Here is a 23,957-nt window from a genome sequence, read left to right as displayed (position 1 = left end):
AGTTATAAGGCTCTGGTCATTTTCAAATTAAATTTTGATGTGGTATATTTAGTATTAATCTAGGGTGTTATAATGAAGGAAAGCACTAAAATAGAATGAAAACTGCCCTCTTGGTCTTGGTTATAGATTAACTGTACAAGGTGTCATATTGATGGTGTTGAACTGTTAATGAACAATTAAACAATTACCAAGATGTGGACATTGAACGTCTATGTCACGTGCCACTGAGATTAAATAGCAGTAAAATGGAGTTCGGAAGGAGAGAGAGAGAGAGAGAGAGAGAGAGAGAACATAGTAAGATACAAACATTCATAACTTGTTTCTGTTCTGTAGTGATTATATTAGCTTTTATAAAAATGTAAGGAAGTCTAGTTGGCAAATTTGGCATCCAACTACTATAAATGAGAAGAGGTCATGTAAGCGTTCATTCAGTTTCAATTTCATCTTCACTATCCTTGAGGTGTTCTTTTAGAGGCTGGCCCTGAATTTCCCATTTTTCACTATCCCATGCTGGATCAATTTCAGGCAGTTGATAGTCATCGGGTCTTAATGACAATTGGAAATCTGGTAGGTCAGGCAATGCTTGGAGAGCCCTGCATCATTGCCAATTTAAAATTTTGCATAAAATTTCGATATTCATCTTTTAGGTAATAGTAATCAGGAGAGGAAATCAAAGAAACTTAGATGAGGATTGCTTTGGAAAACCCTTACTTTTCTTGTTCTAAGAGATAGCCATACATCTGAGACTTCCTTGATGCAACCTCAGGAATTTTCTGTTGTAAATGCTTCATTGATCCCCAGAGCGGAGGAGCCCTTGCCAAAAGGAAAAACAAAATGTGAGCAAAAAGAAAAAAGTAAAAACAAAATTGTGAGCCAAAAAAAAAAAAAGTTTCTTAGAGGGGAAAGTACACCATTAATCCCTAAACTTTAGCCTACAATCCATTTTAATCCATAAAATTTAAAGTGATTACGTTTAGTCCCTTAAATAGTGTAGCCAAACTATAACCTAACATTTCCCCACTCCATTAGACGCATTTGGGACTAAAAGTGGTCGCTTTAAGTTTTAGGGACTAATAGCGATCACTTCAAGTTTATTAGAGACTAAAAGCAATTACTTTAAAATTCAAGGACTAAAATCAGTCATGGGCTAAAGTTTAGGGACCGACAATGTATTTTGGCCTTTCTTAAATGGTAACTTGAGTACATAGATAATAACCTATACATTACAGTACTAATCAAAACCAACCTGGTGACAGGAGTTGCAAGGCAAAAGCTCAAGCAGGCCTTCTTGCACTCTGACAAAATTTCTTCAGCAGCGAGAAAACAACACACAGCACTAACATGACATGATGGTTCATTACCCTTGTCAAGGATTAGACCATGGTAGTAGTAAGCTGCAGCCTGATGATATAATATAGAATAGTTAGAATCAGATAGAAAACATTTACTGAACATGGCCAGGAGAACAAATTATAATGAGAGTTTGATATTGATAGCATTGAAAACCTTTGCTTCAAGGAATTTCCATTTGATGAACCAAAGAAGCTTCTTTCCATACCCATTATTGGTGTCCATGCCACATTCTGACAAGCGGTGATAAGCCTGATCAAACATAGGAGAAGTACACTAAACCATGTGAGGAATACACAAACAAGCAAATATTTTTCAAGAAAACTACACTAAACAAAATTAAGGCCACTTGAAAGGTTATTCGGATCTATTAGGCTCATCACATTGAAATGAACTCTTTATTAAACAGGGTTCTCGAAATATAGTTCATGCAGATAATAAGCATAGTTTAAGAGCTTGATGTTGAGTTCAGCTTTTTGCTTATGAAAGATGAGAATACACAGACCTGACTAAAATAGCTCAGCTCTTCACATGCCAACCTCCTCTTCACTGATAAAGTGGCCTTTTGACATTCAACAGCTAAACCAAGCTGAATTTCAGTTCCCTGAATGTGTTATCAAAATCATTATCAAGGATGTCTTTTAACTCAGATTCGACTATAACAATTAAAATGCGAGTTAAATAATTACCCATAAATAATCAGAAGTAAAATTAGATAAATAATGTGTTGTTCTGTTTTTTCTTTTGGACAGCAGTCAATATTTTTGGGGGGTAAGTTAAATTCTAAGTGTTCTGTGTGCATGTTGGTGTTTTGTGCTTGGCAATTTCAAATATTCCTGGCATTTTCAGTACCTGTTCAATTCCGTACACACAAACATTTCGTATGCTTTGATGTAAAATGAAAGGAAATGTCTTTTTTTTTTCCCTGTTAAGTAGGGGATTTTGTTTGTCAGTGTTTGTCTAAAGGTTTTTGCTTTTAATGTGCAATTATGCGTATAATAACACATAATAGCTGACATCACAGCGGTGACTCCAGAAAATTGAAAAGTGATGCACCCCAGATATCTGTGATTCTGGAGAGTCTGAGTAATAAAAATCAAAGGACAAAAAAAATTGAAGACCTTGAGTGATGAATACCTGGCCTAGTGCTTGAATAGAAATAGCCTCCAGTACACCATCTTGTAAATCTGTTGGCAACCTTTTCCTGGGTATATGCATATAATTCGTTAATTACTCCTATAAAATTTAATGTAAGAGCTGCATAAAGGAGTCCAAAGCTCTGGAATATGTTAACATACTTGATATCTGGTGGTATATGAACCAGAACATCCCGGACACAAAACTCCAGATACGCTGCTGCCTTAAGTAACAAATCAATAGCATCCCTCTTGCAATCTAGTTGTAGGCATTTAAATGACTATTGATTAGTCAACATATAGAATATCTAATGGAAATTGGCTCCACAAAGAATTGAAGGGAAAACATGGAATCGATATGGATAATTATAAACCTGAAGATACAACCCTTATACCAGAACCAGAATGGTCCTTAGGGATCATCAACGAGTCAGCCTCCAACAAAGTCAGCATTGCCATTAGGTGAACAACTGATAGTACTTCAAACCAGGAGTTTGCTATACATGTTTCCTGTTATCAAATTTCAAATCCCAGTTACAAGACTAGAACAATCAAAGCAAATTATGTTAAATTCAAGAATGAATTTCTGATTGTCTTACATGTCGTCCATCTTCCAAATTCTTCCATTTGAATTGTATGAGTCCCTCAACTCCATATTCTGTTACATATGCTGGTTATTTTCCATTTGAAACTCTAGGAGAGAGAGAGAGAGAGAGAGAGAGAGAGATGAGTTATGAATTATGATACCTTTCTTAGTGAGTCCAATCAAAACACACAAGTACTCCTCAAGTGCTCGCAGTAGTTCAGTTATTGCAGATCCACCTGCAAGTACAATTTCTGCTCAGTAAGGACACTTTTATATTCACGATTCATTTGGTTGCTGATAGAATACTGTAACTACAAGAATTTCTAAGATATAAAAGCTCATCCCAACTAAGCCAAATGTGTTTATTCTTAGGTCCAACATAATAAAACATCTCCAATATGATATTCTAGTACCTATTCGTTTCCTACATTTCCTCAGCAACCAAACAGAACAAAAAGAATAAACAGAAATTAAGCAATACTAGACATATATTTGTAAGGCCAGACCAGTATCTTCTGCCACCAAAACAATCTGATTCCGAAGGCAAGACAACCTATCTGCAAGATCTTTTGGAATTAGCCCTCTAAGCGGCCTTTGAAGATCAGATTGTACTGGAATTCGCATTGATGGGACAAAGACCACGACTTCGGGGACACTCTTCTTCTTCTTCCTTCCAACAGCATATATAGAAGTAGTGCACCCCATTTTTCTTGGTGGGAATTGGTTTCAAGCATAACATCCTACACAAAAACCAATCATCCAACTCTATATTTTTTAGCTCCTACAAGCAAAACAATGAGACTAAAAGAACTTGAAGAAATGGGAACAAACACATATTCTGAGAAGTATGCTAATAATCAGCTCTAGTGAAGTGGGTGAGAAATGAATAAAGAAAGGAAACGTTAGTTGGGATGTGGATTAGAAGGTACAAGATTGAATAAAATCCTTCATTAGTAGTTGTGGAAACAGAAGGGACAATAAAAACAGGTAGATTCATATTAAATATTTTAAAAAATAAAAATAATACAACCCCAGTACTAAAAAGAACAATAGAAAACTAGTACAACTGGATAAATGAGTTTAAGTGCAAGAGAGAGAGATCAGAGCAACTGAGCATAACATATAGTATGCAAATAAAGAAATATATAACTGAAGAGACAAGATTGAAATGACTTACTGGTTACAGAGAGAAGATAAGAGTGGGAGAGCTATGAAGGTTCCTGGGTGCAATGGACATGTTAATATGGCCATCTCAGAGTCAAAAAGAGAGAGAATCTAGGACTAGGAAAGCTCAGGGACCGAGACATGTCTCACATGGCTGAGACGCTGAAGTCTCCGCGTTGTTAAAGGAGCCCGTGGAAATCTTTTTGGACTTCAATAAGAAAAATATGTATAGAAGTCGTTAAAATGTTTGTTTATTTCAACTGGACTCAGTGTATCAGCTCAGTTGATCCAGCGTCAAGCATATATATATATATATATATATAGGATTTTACTAATTATATATATATAGATAAATCTAATGAAAATAATTTAAAGTGTTTAATATGGTAGGTAAAATTTTTAAGTACAAACTATGTTGATGGGTTTGCACCGCCATCAGATAGGAGAAGAGACCCTATGCGTTTTTGTAAAATATTTTACTAAGTTCTTTAAGATAAAACATTTTATAACATTTTACAATTAATTTTATGGGTAACATAAAACATTTTCAAATTTGATCAATTTTACAATGAAATAAAAATGATAAAATGTTAAAAAAATTTACAACAAAATAAACGAAGCCTTAATTTCATTTTTATTAAGGTGAAAAATTATGATTATTGCAACATCAATTTCATGTTAAATCATTATTGGTGGTAAATCAGTAACTGTTTCAAAAGTTCAAGTTATTAAAAAATAATAAATTTAATTATTTAACCATAATTCTAAAGATTGACACTAATTTTATTTATTTTTTACATCAATCAAAACCTACTTTAATTTATATAACCATGATTTCTGTTTTTGTGTGAAATTTGTGGTGACTTTAGACTTGGGTAGCGTCAAATGTGGATGAGCTATTGAGGCATTGAGCACATTGGTACTAAAATCTTAGCTTTTTTTGTTGTTGTTGTTGAAAATCTTAGCTATTTCTTGGTAAATGAGGAAGTGGCTTTCGGACTAAGGCATGAGAACCATATTCTTTGTTGTGCTTGAGTGCTTTAACTTTTGACAATTGGTGTCGTGTGCTGGGTAGGCTGACCTGCAATTTCTCCCATAAAAATCTCATCCCTAGATCTGCCTCCAAATCACTATTTTAGATTTAACTCTTCTAGTTTACTCTTATATCAAGTATCCTATGGATGTAGTCACGTAGATAAGAAAAAACTATCTAGAGATACTACCAATCTGCCATATATCATAATGCATTTGTCATACCCTAATGTGGTTACTATGAATAGTAAAGAAAAAGTGGTTGGATGATGTAAAAGTGATAGACAGTTATTCACAATCACTTACGTTAAGGGCAAATTACAACTTACTTAATACCCACTTGTAGTTTGGCCGAAATTTAAGTTGTCTACCTATGATTTGAAATTTGACACTTTATCCACTGAGATTTGATTGAAATTTAAGTTGCCTACCTGCAGTTGATGCAAGTGTTATGCTGGATTCTTTTTTATCTTATTTGATCTTGTATTTTTGTGTTTTTGGAGGAGTGAGATATAAAAGTGGAACAAAATTATATATTTAACCTTATTTTTAACAAAGATGCATTATGGAACTCTTAGTAAGCTAACCTTATGTGGATAAAATGTTAAATTTCAAACCATATATAAGTAACTTAAATTTCAATCAAATCGAGTAAGTTATAATTTGCCCTTACGTTAAAGTTGTGACTATAGAAGAACTCTTTTGTATACAGAGGCTCCTATAAGATTTATTGTTCCTTTTTTTTGTTTAGAAAGAGAAGTGAACAACTCATACGACGTTTTATGCCTTTTTAGTTTATGTTAGTATGTGTTATGATTTTTGAAAACCATAGGATATATAAGGCTAAGTTCACAGTCAACTTAATAAATAAGCAGCAATTTTCAGAGGCTGTCTATGGATCTGCCATCAATCCCACCAATGTTCGCAATATATCTGCCACCTTCCCAGATGCATTATGGTACCAAGAAAAAGAACCAGCTTCCCAGATGTATCATATTACCAAGGACAGACACAGGCTGGTTCATGGATTAATTCCAATATCCTACGTTCTTAAATAAACTTGGCAAAATCAGGCAATTGTACCAATGGTTTCTTTTTCTTTGGTTGTCATGATAAACCTGTCAAGAAGGCTTTCAGTTCTAAGACCTCGGCTTTGGAGTAACACAGTTTTTGGGCTAAGTTAGCCTTTTGGCTTTAGTGTGTTGCTTCCATATACAGTTTAAATATAATATATAGGCCAAATTAAGATACCCATAAATACAATTATTCAAACCAAACCATGGCCAGCATACTAAAAAACATTTAGGGAAAATAAAATTCCATTTGAAATGGATTCATTAATTCAAAGAGGTTAGTTTAGTGTTGTTCTTAATACCTCTTGAGATCCATGAGGTTTTTAATTGGAAACCTTTAATCAGCACTTTAAGGCAATCCCTGAGAGATTTTCTATGTAATTACTTAGGGTCCGTTTGGATAAAACTTATTCCTGAAAACTGAAAACACTGTAGCAAATTAATTTGTAAATGTGAGAATAATACTCCGGAATCCATTTTTAATACAAAATTGCTGAAAAAGTACGTGAACAGTATGCGCATAGTACATGCACAGTACGCACACAATGCGTGTACCGTGCGCATTTTGTCCCCCTTCCGCAGCAGAAACGAAAAAAAAAAAAAAAAAAGAGCAAACGCAAAACGCAAAAACGTAACAATAATTTATATCCAAACGGATACTTAGACTTATCAAAAATCTCTATGAACCCTCTGATAGCCTGTGCACACATACACAAGATTTATTTCATAGTTCAAATTAAATTTTATAAATAAAATGATTCCTTTTTATTGTGTCACGTCAACCGCATGTTTTTAACCAATTCCATCACTTTTTGACTTATCCTCATTGAGAGGCTTCCTTTATTCTGCTGGATTATGCCCTAGACACGTGTTGTAGCACAAGTGGACAACCACTGGTCTGGGCTTTTGTGAGAAAGGGAAGTCGAGCCTAGTACTTTTACAAAATGAGCCTTTGGTCCTATTCTGCTACTTGCATACAAACTTTAAAATTTAGAAAGTTTATCATGATAATCTCATTAAGATAAAGAAAAGTTCGAAATGCACCATAGTAAAAATTTAGAAAGTTTAGTTGAAGTTAAAAGAATATGATCCATTTAAAAAAGGAACAATTAATATCAATCAACCAAATACACCCTAAACATGCATATGAAGAGTAATTGAGATAGAAAAAATACATATGTAGAGTAAATGGACAAGAAAATAGCTGAATAAATTGTTGCATTTGTAGAGTGTCCATAAGTATAATTAGGAGATGCTTATATGCAATCATGAAAGAGGGAAAAAAAAGATGAGGGAACTCAGAAGAGAAAATTGGTGAGTCTTCTTCTTTTAAATACGACTAAATATAATATATTATTTTAAAAAAATTTATAAAAAGAAATGTATAGATTATAGTACATTTCACGAGTTTGTGATTTTTTTTTTTTTAGAAGGTGAGTTTGTGATTAATTGAATATGATATTGGTGAATCTGTTAAAATAGGCTTTGCCGTCACAACCATTGTATATGTGGAATTTGGAACTCTTTTATAAACTATCCAAACTTTCTAAAGTTATCATATCAAAAGCAATTTAAATAGAAGAAATTAATTTGGCATCTCATTGAATACATATCAAATTCATGAATTCATGTTTAAGTACGTGTATACAGTTGGTTTTTGTAATAACGAACACTTGGGCATTTTGAGAAAACTCAGAAAAGTATCCCACTGAATTGATAGAATAATGTACTACTTTCCAATACAAAAGCAGTAGAAGTATAGTAGAAATTTGAAATAATAATAATCTCAAAATGGACAATCAATTACAAAGTTACCTTTAATCTTTTAAGACTTTATGGCAAAGTATTGATTTTATAACTCAAATAAGACTTAAGAAACAATTTGCACGCTCTTGCAAGTTGCAAGTTCCTTAAATTATCTGCCTAATCCACATAGGTCGCTGTAATAACTCAAAGGCCGCCCGTACAACTATTTTAGAGTTCATTTTCAAAAAAAGAAAGAAAATGTGATTCATGGGCAGATGGGCTGATACTATTATATGTTAAAATCTGACTATATTAGTATCAAATATCAATCACCTAAAAATCTGATACATATAGCTAATATTTAATTTTTTTAATCCCATTCCCCTAGGTAAAAAGAGAGGAAAATAAAAAAGTTGTTTTCATAGATGTAGGAGAATAATGCCATTTTTGCAGGAAAAATTTACAGATAATGTGATTCTCTCCAAAGTCAATCATGTATTTTAACATAAAAACAACTCCAATTAATTTAACCTACGAACTGCCAGAATTAATCAGACTTAACAAATGAAACAATATAATAGAAATTTAGACATTATGCCATCTAAATGAAATTCCTGCAGTGGAAATTCCTTGTGGGAAATATTTATAATTTGCAGACTGAATTTGGGGATGAAATTCTCCAAAGCTTTCGCATTACATTTCAACATGATCAAGAATTTCACTTGCCTTCACGAATCGACCTTTTACTCTCTTTCTGGTATTAGCTCTGGCCTTCCTGGACTCGTATCGGATGTACTTATCATACCTTTTTGCATTATATCAAACTATATATCAGATATGAATGTTGAAGTTAATCCAATTTTTAAATGACAAACAAATGAGCTAGAGACATAACAAGATATACAAACACACGACAAGAAGGAAATAAGAACTATGCCTTCGAGTTTTCTTTTTCTCCTTGTAGCGCAACATGGCTTGGCCTCTGTTCTGTGCCAGCAATTCCATATCAAAGTTTTTAATTACCCCATTCACATTATCACTGCTCGCCAGAAGAGGTTGCTGCTTAGCCGGGACATGGCCGGTGCTACTGCATGTTTTGGGTTCAGTCAACATGAACTTTGGTGATAATTCTACTTTTGATTAGTTGATGCTTTCTCCTTTTGAGGTTTTATTGTTTGACAGGGGAGGATTCGAGTGATTCTGCAGTTTGTCCAATAATAACCCAAGAAAGAATAAACAAAGTTTGAAGATTTATTGGAATGGGCACAATATTAGCTGAAAGAGGTTTGTCTTCCACGTCGTCTATTAGATGGCTTCCACAATATAATCAACCAATTGAAAGTTTTCAAATCAAGTCACAATCCATAGAATTACATAGATATTCTGCTCATTCATACTAAGCTCTAGCTTCTGCTGTCATAATTTAACAACTGTAATTGCAGGGTAACCAAACATAGAACATATCAGATGCAACAAAATTCACGATGTATGCAATATTGTTTATGATGTAATCCTTATTAGACCAGTTTCTGATACAAATGCTTGACAACAATAAAAAAAATTTACTAGAGGTTAAGGTGATAGTTTAAGCTTCTCCATAAGACATCTCTTTTAGTAGTTCAACTAGTAAGCTGAAGGTTCTTATTTGTGACATTCTAAAAAACTATGCATAGTTTGATTCGTATGGTCATCATTCCAAAAGTAAACTTTCTGATCAATAAATCTAACACCAGTCAGAATGACTTACATTTTCTGAAAGGAAGTCCTCACATATTGTGGAGCAATTCATCTCATATAGGTCTTGTGATACCTTTGGTTTTGTCAAGGAAGATTCTTGGATAATATTGACATAATTCTTGATCATAAATTCAGGATTGTTTTCACCGTATTTTGCTGCTTGTGGATCATGCTTTTCACACTGTCTTGATTCTCTCAACTGAAAATCCCACGCCTGCAAGAGCAATAATGAGGAATAACAATAGCATATGTCCAGCGTCTGTAGTAATTAGTGCGTTCACGGATACATATCATATGTTGTTGTCAATGAGTATGTAAGAACAAACCTTAAGCAGTATAATTAATTGTAGTATTATCAAAAGGCAGAACGGTATACAAACATTTGTTATTATTTTGCAATGTAATGGGCTTTCCCTAATTGAAACAGTGACCAAGAACCAAACAAATTGATTATTTAAAAAACAGGAAAAGAAAAAAGAACCAAACAGATAAACTGAGTAGATTGTCACCAAACCTGGTGAATCTACAGTCAAATTAACATTCATGCCTATTACATTTTGGTATTTGTTTTCCCTATGAGAAAAACTTCGCACAAGAGGGGAAATGAACTATTAATTGGTCACCTATTGTTCGCTTCTTCATGTAACTAAATATTTTCACCAAAATTTCTCCCAAATATATATATATATATATATATTTTTTTTTCATCAAAAGAAAAGAACATTATGTATCATAAAACATTACTAAAGTTACTACAAATTTTACTACTTCTACATATAATTTACAAATTGACACGACAATGTACATGATTGATGCACAGTAACCAACATAATAAATAAATTTATTTTACTACTTTTTATATTATGATTCGAAATTAGACACGATAGTTTATAAAATTTGTATAATAAAACTTGTAATATCATCATAAATATTCAAAAGAAGCATTACTACATATAAGTCACATCCCAAACTATTAAATTCTAGTAATATTTAAGTTCTAGTTAGCTCAACTAGTAAGATTTTTTATTATTGAATAAGAGTTTTGGGGTTTGGACCTAGCTTACATCATGAAACATATACTATACGTTAAAAGAGTAATGCTATAGATAAATTATTTTACAGTATTTTTATAAAATGTTGATGTGGCCAACCCTTTATTAGTTTTCTTCTAGACCTACCATTAATATTACATTTTTATTTACTAATAATAACTCACCATATCAACAGTTTGTAAAATTTTTTGTAAATAGTTTGTATGTCTAACATTATTCATGTTAAAATGTTATTGTATCTATTAAAAAAAAGTTTCGAGTAATTTTTTTTTAACAAAAAAAATTCTAGTAATATAATACTAAATTGCTAGCCCATAATTTTAGAAGACAATTATTTATTCCATCTAAGAGATAAATAGCATACACCACACAGGAGCAAACATCCAGAGCCACATGACTAGCCAGAACTGGTGGTTAGACACTTTAATGGAATATGGTCAAAGAACACCTCATGGATGTCCAAAAGTTGCCATTCAGACAAAAGTATAACATACTGGAAATACAGTTGCAATTATTAAGATTGGCGTATAGTATATGAAATGACATGCAACCATAAAGTTAAGACCAAATTATTTATGCGAGAACTTTTTTTTTTTTTTTTGTTGAGAAACATATATATATATATATATATATATATATATATATATATATATATTCGCACTCAACCAACTATTCGTCGTACTGGACTCATGTATAGAGTGTACACACATACATTTATGCGAGAACTTAAAAGAGAATAGAGTATAGTCTACGGGATGTGCCGACCACTTTCTCGCGTAAGACAGTACCTCATACACGAGTTACAAACCTGGCTGGCCTCATAGTCATAGTCATAGGTGGGATTACAATCCCACAAAAGACCTCCTTCAGCAACAAGATAATCACTCTCTTTCGCTTCCACATTCGATGGAACCATGAGCAAAGACGCAAGCGACTTTTGTTGCCTTAACAATTCATCATCATAAATTTTCAACTCAAAACTCTCCAAATTCGCTTGCTGAGAATGTGCGAACTCACTTGGAGGTGTCTTGGGGCTTAATTCTTCACCATCTTCATCCACTCTCATCCGATCTTTGTTTCCCATCTCCCCCAGTTGCTCATACACCTCGTCCTTACACTTTCCACACCTCAAACCCTGTCCTTTCCACACAGAGGAATCATCACTTGGGACCATGAATTCATGTGAATTCACCAAATTTTGCTCGTGTAAACAAGACCCAGAATTTGTATTCACGAAATTGTAAGCTTCCAGATCAATCCCAAATATAGAGGCCAGCTCAATTGCTGTGTGATGACCCGAGAACCCTTCAACTGGAACTCGGTTGTGGAGGGATGAGACAGAGCAATTGTTGTGGGAGTCCAAGTCACAGTGTTGGCAGAGCATGAGGTTGTCCATGGAGCACCAAACTGAGACAGGTTTGATTCTGCAACTGTCGCAAATTGGAGAGCGAACGTGTTTGAGAGACAAAGCATTGGCAGAGTGGACTTGTTGATCACAGAACAAGCAGGGCTTCGCCGAGTCAGCTCTGCAGTACAACACTGCCGCTTTTGAGTTGCAAAAATCACAACGAAACATCATCTCTGTGATATCTGAATTATAACTCTTGGCTCTCTTGCTCATCATCCACGTATAAAAACTGAGAAAAACACGCACAAACAAGTAGAGCCCAGAGTAAAGAGTGTGAAATTGGTGAAAAAAGTAGAGCCGAAGTATTGAGTTAAGTAGGTTTGTCTCCCTCTCTTTTTTTAAGGGACTGAGTCTGACTATGGGTTTGAACTGGATGATATGGCATTGAGCACATGATAAGCATGGGGTAACAGTGGCACACGTAATGTGGACTGCGGAGAAGGCTATGACAGTGACAAGTGGAGGTCCACTTGGGGAAAAATATTTTAAGAGCATGTGCTGCCTTCTCTTGCAAAAAATCTAGTAACGCAAGAAAAAAAAAAAAAAAAACCAACAATTTTGGGTACAATTCTACGTGTGATTAATTGTGATCGATAGAGAAAAAGTGACGTGCTCGTATGAAAGTGAAACAACTGATTACGGACTATTGCTTAAAAGAGTTGTCATAAAAGTTATAAAAGTTGTGAGTTTGTTGCGGTAATTGTCAGAGATTATGAGAAGTTATGGGACAACTTGGACTGGACTTGAGTTGGGTCTGCTAAGAAATAGTCTAGGCCAACTATTCGTACTGGACCCAAATCTGTGCGCATGTGGGCTCAAAGCTTTTGAATATAAAGAAATATATTACATATTTAGTCCTTAATTTTTACACCATATTTGAATTTGGTTCTTAACCTTTCAATTGTGTCAATTTGGTCCTTAACTTTTTAATGTTGTGTCAATTTAGTCTTTGCCATTATATATTAGATGAAAATTGTTTACATAGCAAATAACCAAAATAAAATTTTAGTTTATTATCACATTAACAGAAGCTAATTTTTTATTTTGGCCATTAGACATGTCATTAATTTTCATCCAAAAGATAACTGTAAGGATTAAATTGACACGGTAAAGAAAGGTTAGGGACTAAATTGACACAATTAAAAGATTAGGGATCAAATTAAAATATGGTGTATAGGATAGGGACCAAATACGTAGTTTACCCTAACTAAAAAAACCGTTATAATTTTTTATTTGTGATTGAGTGAAATTTTGAATGAGGTGGTACAACGTAGCTTTTAGAATCATAAAAAATTAATTTACTTTAAAACAAATGGAGAGAGCTTGATCTATATTTGCGTCTGGGACTAAATGCATAGCCAACAACAGTAAGCTATCATCCTTTTAATTCAAAATTTGTACTTATAAGAATGCATTTACACATAAGAAATAGAGGGATCAATTGAGGAGAAAAGGGATTTTGAAGGGCTTCTATTGATTGAGAACCTATAAGAGATAGTGGAGACACTCCATAATCCAACCCACCTATATAATTGCTAAAATCCATCTTAATCAAAGCAATCTTAAGGAAGTTCCAACTAACTCTGTTGTAAGCCTTATTCATATAAAGTTTAAGTGCCTCTAAAACTATTTTTTCTTGTCTTTTTTCTCAACAAGTCAAAACTCTCATGAAATATAATAATATTGTTTGTAATTAGACTACCTTAAACAAAGGCATTTTGAAAGGAGGTAATCAGGCTATCCCTCTAGGGTTTAACCTATGAAGTTTTAAACCATTACTTTGGATAATCATTTTATAAGGAGCATTGCACAATAATAGGTTTAAAACGATAAACTAATCCGTGCATGTGTACTTTACGAATCAAAACAATAAAAGAATGGCTTAAATGGGTTTAAAATAAGCACTGCACAAGCTAATAGGTTTAAAATAAGCTAGTATTCCATTTGGTCCAAGAGCCTTTGTAGAACCCATTTGGAAGAATAATGTTGTTTCAATTTCCTACATCAGAATTGGCCCATCATTGGGCCGCTCCACTTGGAGCCCAAGGGGTGAACCCCCTAGCCCAAAAAAAAAACACTAATATATATATATATATATTGTTTTGACCCACCTAAAATAATTTTTGAACACCTTGATTCTAGAATTTTTGAAGCCCAATTAAAATAATTTTGAATATGATCCTCTTAACAAATATTTTGACCTTTTTATACACATAAAAAGCCCAATAACAAACTAATTTAATCTAAAATCTGGGAAAAAAAAATTAGCAAGTCCAACAACATAAGTAGAAATTTGTTAATCTTAAACCTTAGAAAAAGTCCATTTAGGTTTTAACAAATTTGAAATAAATCAATCAAAAGGGAGATCAATGGATGAATGATTGCTTAGCTGTGTATATTAAAAGAAATGTAGTTTATAGGATTGATAATGAAGAAATTATGTAACTATTTCAAAATATGAAGCATCATAGAAAGTAACTGTAAAAACTTTATATATTTCGGTTTTTGTTTTTGTTTTTGTTTTTTATGATGTCAATATATTCAAGTTCTTTTTTGTTTTAATTTTTTATTATTATATAATTTATGTTTTTCATTGAACCCTTCAAAAAATAATCCTAGAGCCGCCATCTGCCGTCAATTATATTCCTACTCCCTTGTGAGTTTGGGTAAAGGCATCTTATTTAGTTGTTGAAGAATACTTTCCACTTTAAAGTAGTGCATATCTTTATAGAGAAAAATTGTAAAAAGCTCTATTCAATTTTGTCCAAATTATCCATCTAGTACCTATCCTCCCTTCTAAGTTGTATAATGCTATTGTATGCTCTTTTTTTTCTTCACCAGAGTTGGAAAATATCTCATATTCCCGTTTCCATAAAAAATCCAATCCCTTCTAGTGTTTTTGAGTTGACATGATTTCTTCCCTAATTCATCAAGCTATTCTTTCACTGATTGTTTTTTTAGGGAAAAAGGGGCTTTTGCCCTTATTTTTAAAAATATCTAGCATAATGTTTTTGTTTTAAAACTATTAAGCATTGTGTCCCTGTTTTGAAACTTGATTTTAACAAAATTAAGTTATAGGTGGAACTCAACATTAGTAATGTTGAGTTCTATGCATATTGCCACTTACTTTTTTTTTGAAAATTTAAGTGAAACTCAGCATTGCTAGTGTCGAGTTTCACTTAAAAATATACATATAACTCGATTTTGAGGATATCGAGTTTTATACATAACTCAATTTTGTTGTAATCAAGTTTCAAAAATAGGGGCATTTTGTTAAATAGTTTCAAAACAAGGACATTGTACTAGATATTAAAAAAAAAAAAAAAAAAGTTGAAAGCCCATTTTCCCCTTGTCTTTTAAGGACATACATTCTATTCAAACCTTAGATTCTACTCTTGAATAAATTTTAGTTCTACTTTCTTTTTAAATATATATTATTTAATCTACCAACCTAAAGACATCTTTATTTTAAACTACAAATTTAGCTCTAACTTCTTGCCGTTTGTACATCAATCAAAATACATTGGAGCTTGTCACCTCCACTATCCAAGCTTGCTACATCACTTCTGGAGAAATTAGGATGAGTGAACCACATTGCTTCAAACCAAAATGGTCTTAGTTTGAATGGAACTTTCCTTTCCAATATTTATAAAAAGCACCAATTCTAAGCAATTAGTATGAGCCACATCTTTACAAGAAATCCACCTCGAATTTACTTAGAGACCATTGAACGTTGTAGTTTGAATGGTATGTTTGTCTTTCTCCAACAGAGAGTGTGCATGTTCAAACCTTCAAGAACGTAGTTCCCTTAACTTTTACGGTAAAAAAAAAAAGGGAGAGAGAGTAAGTTAGGGCAAAACTAATTGAAATTATAATTTTTAATTAATTTTAGTAATACATAATATATAATTGAAATTAATTTTCTAAACATAATTAATGACATGTAATATAATTGAAATAAATTTATCAAATATTATAACACATAATGAGTATTATATATATATGAATCACGAAAATAATTTTTATTAAAAATTTCAAATTAACCAATAACGTATATTTGATTTGCGTGGGACATCGATTAGACAACTTACTTAGTAGACTTTCTCAGCAAAAAAAAAAAAAAAAAACTAAGTAGATCCTAGCCTTTACAATGACCTTATGAAAATTTTCAATTATTTTACCTTTTGTTTCAACTAATATGTGCGTTATAATTACAAAGAATTTGCATGAGGAAAAAACTTAAGTATAGTCAATGTGACTACATAAACCAATGTCTCACATGATTGAATTCAATTATCTTTTTTTTATTTTAAATAACACGTTTTGTGTTACATTTTGGTCAATGCTGTTATATAGTTGAATGAAAAGGACTTTCAAAAGTAACCGGGAAAATAACAGTACAAGAATTTACTTATGGGGAAAAGAAAAACATCCTTGAATGCATGATGTGAGAGCCTAAAAGTAAAAAGACAAAGTCAATCAGAACAAAAACCTTAAGATTAGTGGCCAACGCATTGACATTTGTCTTTCAGGTGGAAGCATCCAATTGGATAGATGTGTTGCCATTAGAATCATGTTCTCAAAAGAATATAAAGGGGTAGTACTTTTGACCTTGTAAGTTGCATGGTTTCTATAATCAAATAAAAAAAAAAAAAAAAAAAAAAAAAAAGAGAGAGAGAGAGGTAGGTCAGAGAGGCCCATACACAATACATGAGCAAAAGAGATAAGACATAGTACTGACATACATCATGAAAAATGCTCGAAGTCGGGCTAGCTCAAATTTTTTGCATGCTTGGCTAATGGCTATACATGAATGGTAAAAGTTATAGTGTTAAGAATTAATTTTTTCTACACTTATTTCATCTTTATCAACAAAGTTTTCTTTTTCTTTTTCTTTTTCTTATTCCTTTTCTTTGTAATTATTACTTTCAATAGCCAATCAAATGGTTTAAGATGTGGATTGTGATCCCGAAGTACATTGACACATGTTATATTTGTGCAATAAAGTCAGTAATACATATTACTGTTATTGGAAATTACATATTTTAGAGAAAAGGATGCTGAGATTTAAACATATCTGGAGGAATTTTGCGAAGTATATATTCCGCAAATTGAAAATAGATTAACAAGATTTAAGCCATTAAAACCTTCACTTTTTTTGTGAATTAATATGCTTTTCTTTTCTTACTTATAAAAAATGATTAAGATTTTTTAGAGTTCTTAGGATATTTCGTACTCGACTACATAGAGTTTTTTTAATCTAAAATTTTCTTTTCAAATAAACTGTTTAGATTATGCCACGTCATCATTCCACTAACAAAACTTTTAAAAATAATAGTGCAAACAAAACAAAAAATTTTGGACCACCTTAGCCTGATGCTAACGTTTCCAAAGAGGCAAAAACCTTAGAATCTCTACTGCCAAATTCCATCTCTCTAGGTCATCCAAAAAAATTTTCCCAACTTTTACAGTTTCTTCATCATCTTCTACAAGTCAATTCTTTAAATTGTCCATAAAAATTTATAGAGGATCTTGATTTAAACATGTTCTTTGATCAACCACAAGAAAATTAAGCTATGGTGTTTTAGGGAAAGAATTTTGAATAAAAGCGTTAATCAAATGTGATTTGGTTAATTTGTTTTCATGCCCCTCTTACCCATTTCTATCTCGATCTCTTCTTTATTTATTATTTTTTCCTAACTCTAGAAACGCCGTCTACTTCATGTTAACATTACATATTTGGAGTAGTTCTAAAAAACTATTGTTTTGAGAGATTATGTTAATAGAATATATATCTTAAAAGAAGAAATAGGATTAAAAGAACTCGACGTAGTAGAGTTTTCTAAGATTTATTGAGGATCTTGATTCTTTTCGCGTTGTACATCCTTTGAAGGAATTTAAGGTCAGTGTAATTAGGTACATATTCACAACAAGTGGCATGATCAAGAAGCCCTAGCTGTGACTAAATACCATATCAATGCATGAGGTTTCTTCCAGTGATAATTCTTTCCTCATGGATGAGCTACATGAAAGTAATACATTAATTTGGCTCCCCTCAATTAAAAGGAATATATTCTGTCAGGGCTGCCAAATATTGCACTTGACGAGAGGACGATATGCAAAGATAATGCACTTGGTGAGGTACTAGCTAATTTTGAATATTGATTCGAATCTAATCTTCTCTTCTTTCATTGCCTATAAATTGAAACTCCAGAACTTCAAATTAGAGCAAGAACATTTGAGAGGAAGTGAGGTCTAACATGAAGATAAGTCTTGTTTGATAGCCAAGGATGACTTGCCTGCTACTTTGAAGAGGTTCAACTGTTTGGCATTGCCTACAAACCTTGTTTTGTTCTCACGTAGGTCACGCCTTGGTTAACTGACAAGCTCTTCTCTTTCATTTTAGACTTTCTCTTTCTTCCCTCAATTTAGCTTCCTACACTATTATTTGTCCCGTAAAATGGAGATTGTTAAGAAGAAGGGAGGTCTAACATGAAGATAAGAGTTTTGTTTGATAGCCAAGGATGACTTGCCTGCTACTTTATAGAGGTTCAACTGTTTGGCATTGCCTACAAACCTTGTTTTGTTCTCACGCAGGTCATTCCTTGGTTAACTGACAAGTTTTTCTCTTTCATGTTAGACTTTCTCTTCCTTCCCCCAGTTTAGCTTTCTACACTATTATTTGCCCCGGAAAATGGAGATTGTTAAGAAGAAGGGAGGTCTTACATGAAGATAAGAGTCTTGTTTGGTAGCCAAGGATGACTTGCCTAGTTCCTCTGAGAGATTTCAAGTGTTTGACATAGACTAGAATCCTTCATTGGTTTCCAGGCAGGTCTCCTTGGCTAAACTAACAGGTTCTTTTTTGTCATGTTAGGCTTCCTCTTCTTCCCTACTTACAAGCATTTGATATTTGAGATAAACATTGTTCTGCGCATGTATGCAAGGTTTGTATTAGATGAAGTATGAAGGGGGCTAGGCTATGCAGTTAAGCCTAGGGAAGTAGTAGAAATATACATACATATGTGTGTGTGTGTATACATATATATATGAGAAACTCAAATCACTAGAAACTTATATGTTATTTACTAGGTTAACTAGTATGGTTGACTATTTTGTGATTTTTTGGTACAGAAGAGAGAAACCCAAGCAAGACATGAAGGAACATTCATATAGGACTTGGAGGCCATTGTTTCCAAACTCACACTTCTTGTAGAATTGTCTTTGCACTTGACAGAAGAACAACCTTAGCCTCGATCTATGGATGTATGAATGTCCTACAAAAAAGATAACCCGGGCCTTGGAATTTTATTCTTTCTTTTGCAGACTTGTTGCATTTCCTTCGTGCTCAACAAAAAAATTATTTTGCAATAACCATGTACAATAGCCTTCAAGACAGTGTCTTTGCGAGTCTGTCCTGTACTCCCGTGCTATTGAGCTTATACAGCCATCAAACAGTCCGCTTCCATTTCTTTTCTTTGCCATAAAAGCAAAGCACCCCAGTGTAGTTATCACAATTTGGTCCGAACATGTGATTATAATTGAATTTTAATACTTATAATTAGATAATTGAATTTTAATAAGATTTCAAGTAGTATACTTTTTGTTTTGAAAAAAGAAAAAGAAGAAAGGTTTGCCTTTTATTTTGTACTAGACTACTAGGCGGGTTGAGAATGACTTGATTTGGATGGGCCTGAATTAAGAGGACTTTGATAGTAAAAATCAATCTATCTATAACCTATATTTATATATTATTTAATCTATATATTATTTAATATATAAAAATGGAGGCATAGTAATAAATTTTGCGTCTCTATCATTGTGGCATGTTATCCACTTATTTTCAACATTTTCTTTTCTCTTTTTAAACCTTTTTTCTCCTTATTTCTTAAAAAAATTTAATTATAAATAAAAAATCTTCTTCTCCTTATTAATCTACACCTATTGTTACATCTTCTTCAACTTTTTCATTCTCTCTTTGCTTTTTTATCTCTTTACTACTATCTACTTTATTGTTACACTTCTTTCATTCTTAAATTTTAACCGTTCTTCTTCCCATATTAATTTGTATAAATTTGGTATAATTTCTCTCATTCAATTCATATTTTTTTTCACATAAAAAATGTTAGTACACTTTCTCTCTATTTTTTTTTTACTTTATTTTGGTGGATTTTTGTTCTTTCTTCTGACTCTAATCTAGGTTGATTATTATTTTTTAATATGTTTTTTAGTGTTGTGTTTTCTAATTCACAGTCACAAAGTCTTATCTATCCCTCCTAATCAAGGAAGTCAATACCGTATCGGAGATTGTACCGGTTTGGCCACCGGTACGATATATTTCGGATGCCGGTCAATACCGGTGTACCGTTTCGGGTTTACCGCTATTTTATATATATACACACACACACACACACCAAAATCTTTAGAACCATGTTTATAAATATATAATATTTCACTTATATTATAGTAAATATAAAAGTTTATTATAAAATATTACCTCAATTCAGAACAAATTATTCATAATTTTAGACTTTAGTATCAAATAAAAGAAAAAAAAAACACAATATAAAAAATAGAAAGCTTAGTTGTTCATTGCATACTAAGAAAATAAATAATACTAAGAAGTTAATGTAAATAAGTTACCATTATGCCTTTACAAAAATTCAAAAATTACAAAACTAAAAAAAAAAAAAAAAGCTTTTTTCTGTACCGGCCGGTACGCCCGATACCGGCCGGTATTGCCCGAAATTGGCCGGTATGACCGGTACGTGGACGGTACGGCCGGTATTTTTTCCGGTAGAATATAGAAGTGTACCGGTACCAGTGCACTGGCCGGTACCGGTACGGTATCGGCCACACTGCTCCTAATACCCTTATAGCTTTGGTTGGAGTTAATACTTAATACCTAGTTTTTTTTAGAAATAGAAATTTGAGTTTATATTAAAACGCAATCTACATGGTTATAAATATGAATGTGCCTACCAATTGTTTGAGTAATAAATTATTATAAAATCTATATTTTATTTCTTTGGTTTCTTTTATAATTTTTTTAAGAGAACATTGTAATTTTGTGATGAGTTTTGATTATCATGATATTTTTTTTTATAGGCGTGATAATCTCCTTAGTTCTTAAGAGATGGAAAATTTGAAACTTATAAAATTTAGTTGTATATTAGATAAATATAACAGACTATTAACCGAAATTAGAAGAATACAAATCACCTCATGAAAAAAATATTAATCAAACATACAAAAAATTATAGAATGATATATTTTTAGAGATAAAAAAAATAGTAAAAAAATACTTGTAGAAGCCTTATAAAAAATAAAATACAATACTTGAAGCAATTGTTTTTTTATTTTTTTATATTACACTTTATTACAAAATATTTATATATTCTCATGCATCGTGTGGAGTTGTGACTAGTGTATATAAAATTAAAGATGTTTGACTTTTGGTTGGTTTCATAAAATTTTGCCGTGTATTCTTTTTGAAAAGATACACATCAATATTCTCATTTATTTTTTAAAATTTATTCTATATTAAAATCTGCAATTAGAATCTTGCCAAATTTTGGTTTATTTAAGAGAAATTCTTTCTTTAAATGATAAAATAAATAGTTTCATATACAAACACAATCATAATAAATATCTATTAATAATTATCATAATTATTTATTTAATATTTTCATTTAAAAAATAGTCATAATAAATACTCATTAATAAATACCATAATTATTAAATTCATGTATAATATTTCATACACAAACATAATCAAAATAAATGTGTATTAATAACTATTATAATTTTCAAATTTCATATTTATCCACAAAATAAAAGAGAAAACCTAATTTGTTTAGATAAAAATATCAAATAATATTTTATTAAACTTTCCTATTTCATTGTAGGTTGCTAACTAGTTTATATATTCTATATAAAATAGAAAGTATTTTACTTTTAGTTGACTTCATAATAGGTTATCACCTAAAATTTTGAGACCTCAAAATTAAACATATCATTATTAAATATATAGTTTTTAATTAAATTTTGATTCTATACTATATTTAAACCATTAATTAGAATATTGCAACATCATATGTTCTTTAAGTGGTAGAATAGATAGTTCCATATAAATATAATCATAATAAATGCATATTAATAACTAATTATCAATTTATATTTAAGGCAAAAAGACTAAAAGAGAAAGAAAAAAAAAATCATGTTTGTTAAACTTTTAATTTGTTGTGTATTGTGCGGGTTACTGACTAGTAGAATAATAAAAATAAGATATTAAATTCTATAAGGATGTGGTGTAAAACCTAATTTTTATCCCTCTAATCTCAATATCTCACATTATCATATTACATATTATAAAATAGGCATAACCATGCTCAATCAATTTTAATATTCATTTGAAAATCCAACTTAATTGTGAGTTTATTAAGATATTATTATGTGTGGTAAGATGTATTAAGTTTTAAGTAAAATAAAATGCTAATATAACAATCATGGGTTTTACATCCCATCTTTACCAAATTCAGACTCTAAAAATAAACTCAAGTCTCAATAAAAATTAAAAGAAGAGAAATTCACTTGTGTTTAATTGATTTGATCTAATGGGTTTCAATTAGCTCAACTAGTAAAATTTATTTTCATCGAATGTAAGATTTGGGATTCAAACCTTGTTTACACCAAAATGAATTGGTATTTTGGCCTTATAGTAAAAAACAATTATTATGAAGCAAACACTATAGATTGAAAATCTATCGTATCTATGAAATATATATATATATATATATATATATATATATATATATATATATATATATATATATATATATATATTTGATCAATTGAATTTTCCCTAGAAAAACAAAAATTTTGATCAAAATAATTATAATCTGTGAGAATCCTAGCCACTAAGATTATACCCATTTGATAAGAAGAAAGATGCAAGTTTCTGATGTTCCTTGTCTATTCCAAGAGTACATGTTCATTCTATATATAATGGATTTGTAGATTCCTAGTTTAAAGTTTTGCCAAACGAGTAACCTAGCTGTTCATACCATTTGTTAGGCTCTGACACTTGGTCGAAGACTGGCTGAGGAACTATTTTTATTTGGAAACTTTTAGAGATCCCTTTTTACTTTGGAAAGAGTTTTTCCAAGTCAACCCAGGATATATATATTTTTTTTAATGGCTTTTACAACTATGGGCTTGTGATCATTATCTTTTATTAGACTCAGATAATCAGATTCGTAGAAATAATTGGAATCTTTTTCTTCTTTATGGCTAATACTTTAATGAAGCCACATATTCTTCCTCCTCCCCGTTGCCAGTCGATTTTTGGAATAACAAATAAATTGGGCCAATAAACCTAGGTTTAATATGGAAGGGAGTCAAGCCCACAAATTCACAATAGTATCAAATACAGCCTATACAGGTTAAATTGCTTAATGGTGCATAAATAGTAAAGAAAGGGTCCAAAAGCAGTGACTCACAAAAGGGAAAGTAGACCAAAGAAACATTTTATATATTTTAGAGTCATAATTCATAAATATAGGTGAGAGAGAGAGAGAGAGAGAGAGAGAGTACACATGACACCCTTAAGAGCTGCTGCTTCTGATGGTTTAGAAATTAGAAGTCTTATTATAATTGAGTAAGCATGGTTGGTAA

At 31.8% G+C, this 23,957-nt stretch overlaps 2 protein-coding genes across 3 annotated transcripts; both read right to left on the bottom strand.

Moving 5' to 3' along the window:
* Positions 1 to 287: 287 nt before the first annotated feature.
* On the bottom strand, positions 288 to 4,384 carry LOC142605399 (uncharacterized). 2 transcript variants are annotated; one of them, XM_075776871.1, is made up of 12 exons: positions 4,250 to 4,384; positions 3,579 to 3,812; positions 3,234 to 3,308; positions 3,086 to 3,144; positions 2,861 to 2,996; positions 2,649 to 2,745; positions 2,488 to 2,554; positions 1,856 to 1,954; positions 1,507 to 1,602; positions 1,247 to 1,401; positions 712 to 813; positions 288 to 593 (listed from the first exon to the last, which is right to left on the bottom strand). In XM_075776871.1, the coding sequence occupies exons 2-12, from the start codon at positions 3,775 to 3,777 to the stop codon at positions 425 to 427; spliced, it is 1,254 nt and encodes a 417-aa protein (XP_075632986.1). In that variant the 5' UTR covers positions 3,778 to 3,812; positions 4,250 to 4,384; the 3' UTR covers positions 288 to 424. The 2 variants fall into 2 exon arrangements, with proteins under 2 accessions (XP_075632986.1, XP_075632981.1); XM_075776866.1 differs by lacking the exon at positions 4,250 to 4,384 and having other exon boundaries at positions 3,579 to 4,189.
* A 4,693-nt stretch (positions 4,385 to 9,077) lies between these two features.
* Positions 9,078 to 12,603, bottom strand: LOC142609176 (zinc finger protein CONSTANS-LIKE 14-like). Its single transcript, XM_075780793.1, has 3 exons — positions 11,685 to 12,603; positions 9,835 to 10,038; positions 9,078 to 9,287 (listed from the first exon to the last, which is right to left on the bottom strand). The coding sequence occupies exons 1-3, from the start codon at positions 12,498 to 12,500 to the stop codon at positions 9,228 to 9,230; spliced, it is 1,080 nt and encodes a 359-aa protein (XP_075636908.1). The 5' UTR covers positions 12,501 to 12,603; the 3' UTR covers positions 9,078 to 9,227.
* Between the last annotated feature and the right edge of the window lie 11,354 nt (positions 12,604 to 23,957).

The sequence above is a fragment of the Castanea sativa genome, chromosome 1 (genome assembly GCF_040712315.1).
Source record: "Castanea sativa cultivar Marrone di Chiusa Pesio chromosome 1, ASM4071231v1".
Taxonomy (NCBI): Eukaryota; Viridiplantae; Streptophyta; class Magnoliopsida; order Fagales; family Fagaceae; genus Castanea; species Castanea sativa.
Note: the sequence above shows the minus strand (reverse complement) of the source record. Positions and strands in the feature narration are given on the sequence as shown.

Excerpts from the sequence above, each read along its gene's own strand:
- LOC142605399 (XM_075776871.1), bottom strand. The coding sequence starts at position 3,777 with ATGGGGTGCACTACTTCTATATATGCTGTTGGAAGGAAGAAGAAGAAG. Across the intron at positions 2,746-2,860 it reads TATAAGGGTTGTATCTTCAG|ATTGCAAGAGGGATGCTATT; the intron begins GTTTATAATTAT and ends GCCTACAACTAG. Across the intron at positions 1,402-1,506 it reads GGAAATTCCTTGAAGCAAAG|GCTGCAGCTTACTACTACCA; the intron begins GTTTTCAATGCT and ends TTATATCATCAG.
- LOC142609176 (XM_075780793.1), bottom strand. The coding sequence starts at position 12,500 with ATGATGAGCAAGAGAGCCAAGAGTTATAATTCAGATATCACAGAGATG. Across the intron at positions 10,039-11,684 it reads ATGACTATGAGGCCAGCCAG|GCGTGGGATTTTCAGTTGAG; the intron begins GTTTGTAACTCG and ends TTGCTCTTGCAG. Across the intron at positions 9,288-9,834 it reads AGGACTTCCTTTCAGAAAAT|AATCACTCGAATCCTCCCCT; the intron begins GTAAGTCATTCT and ends GACAAACTGCAG.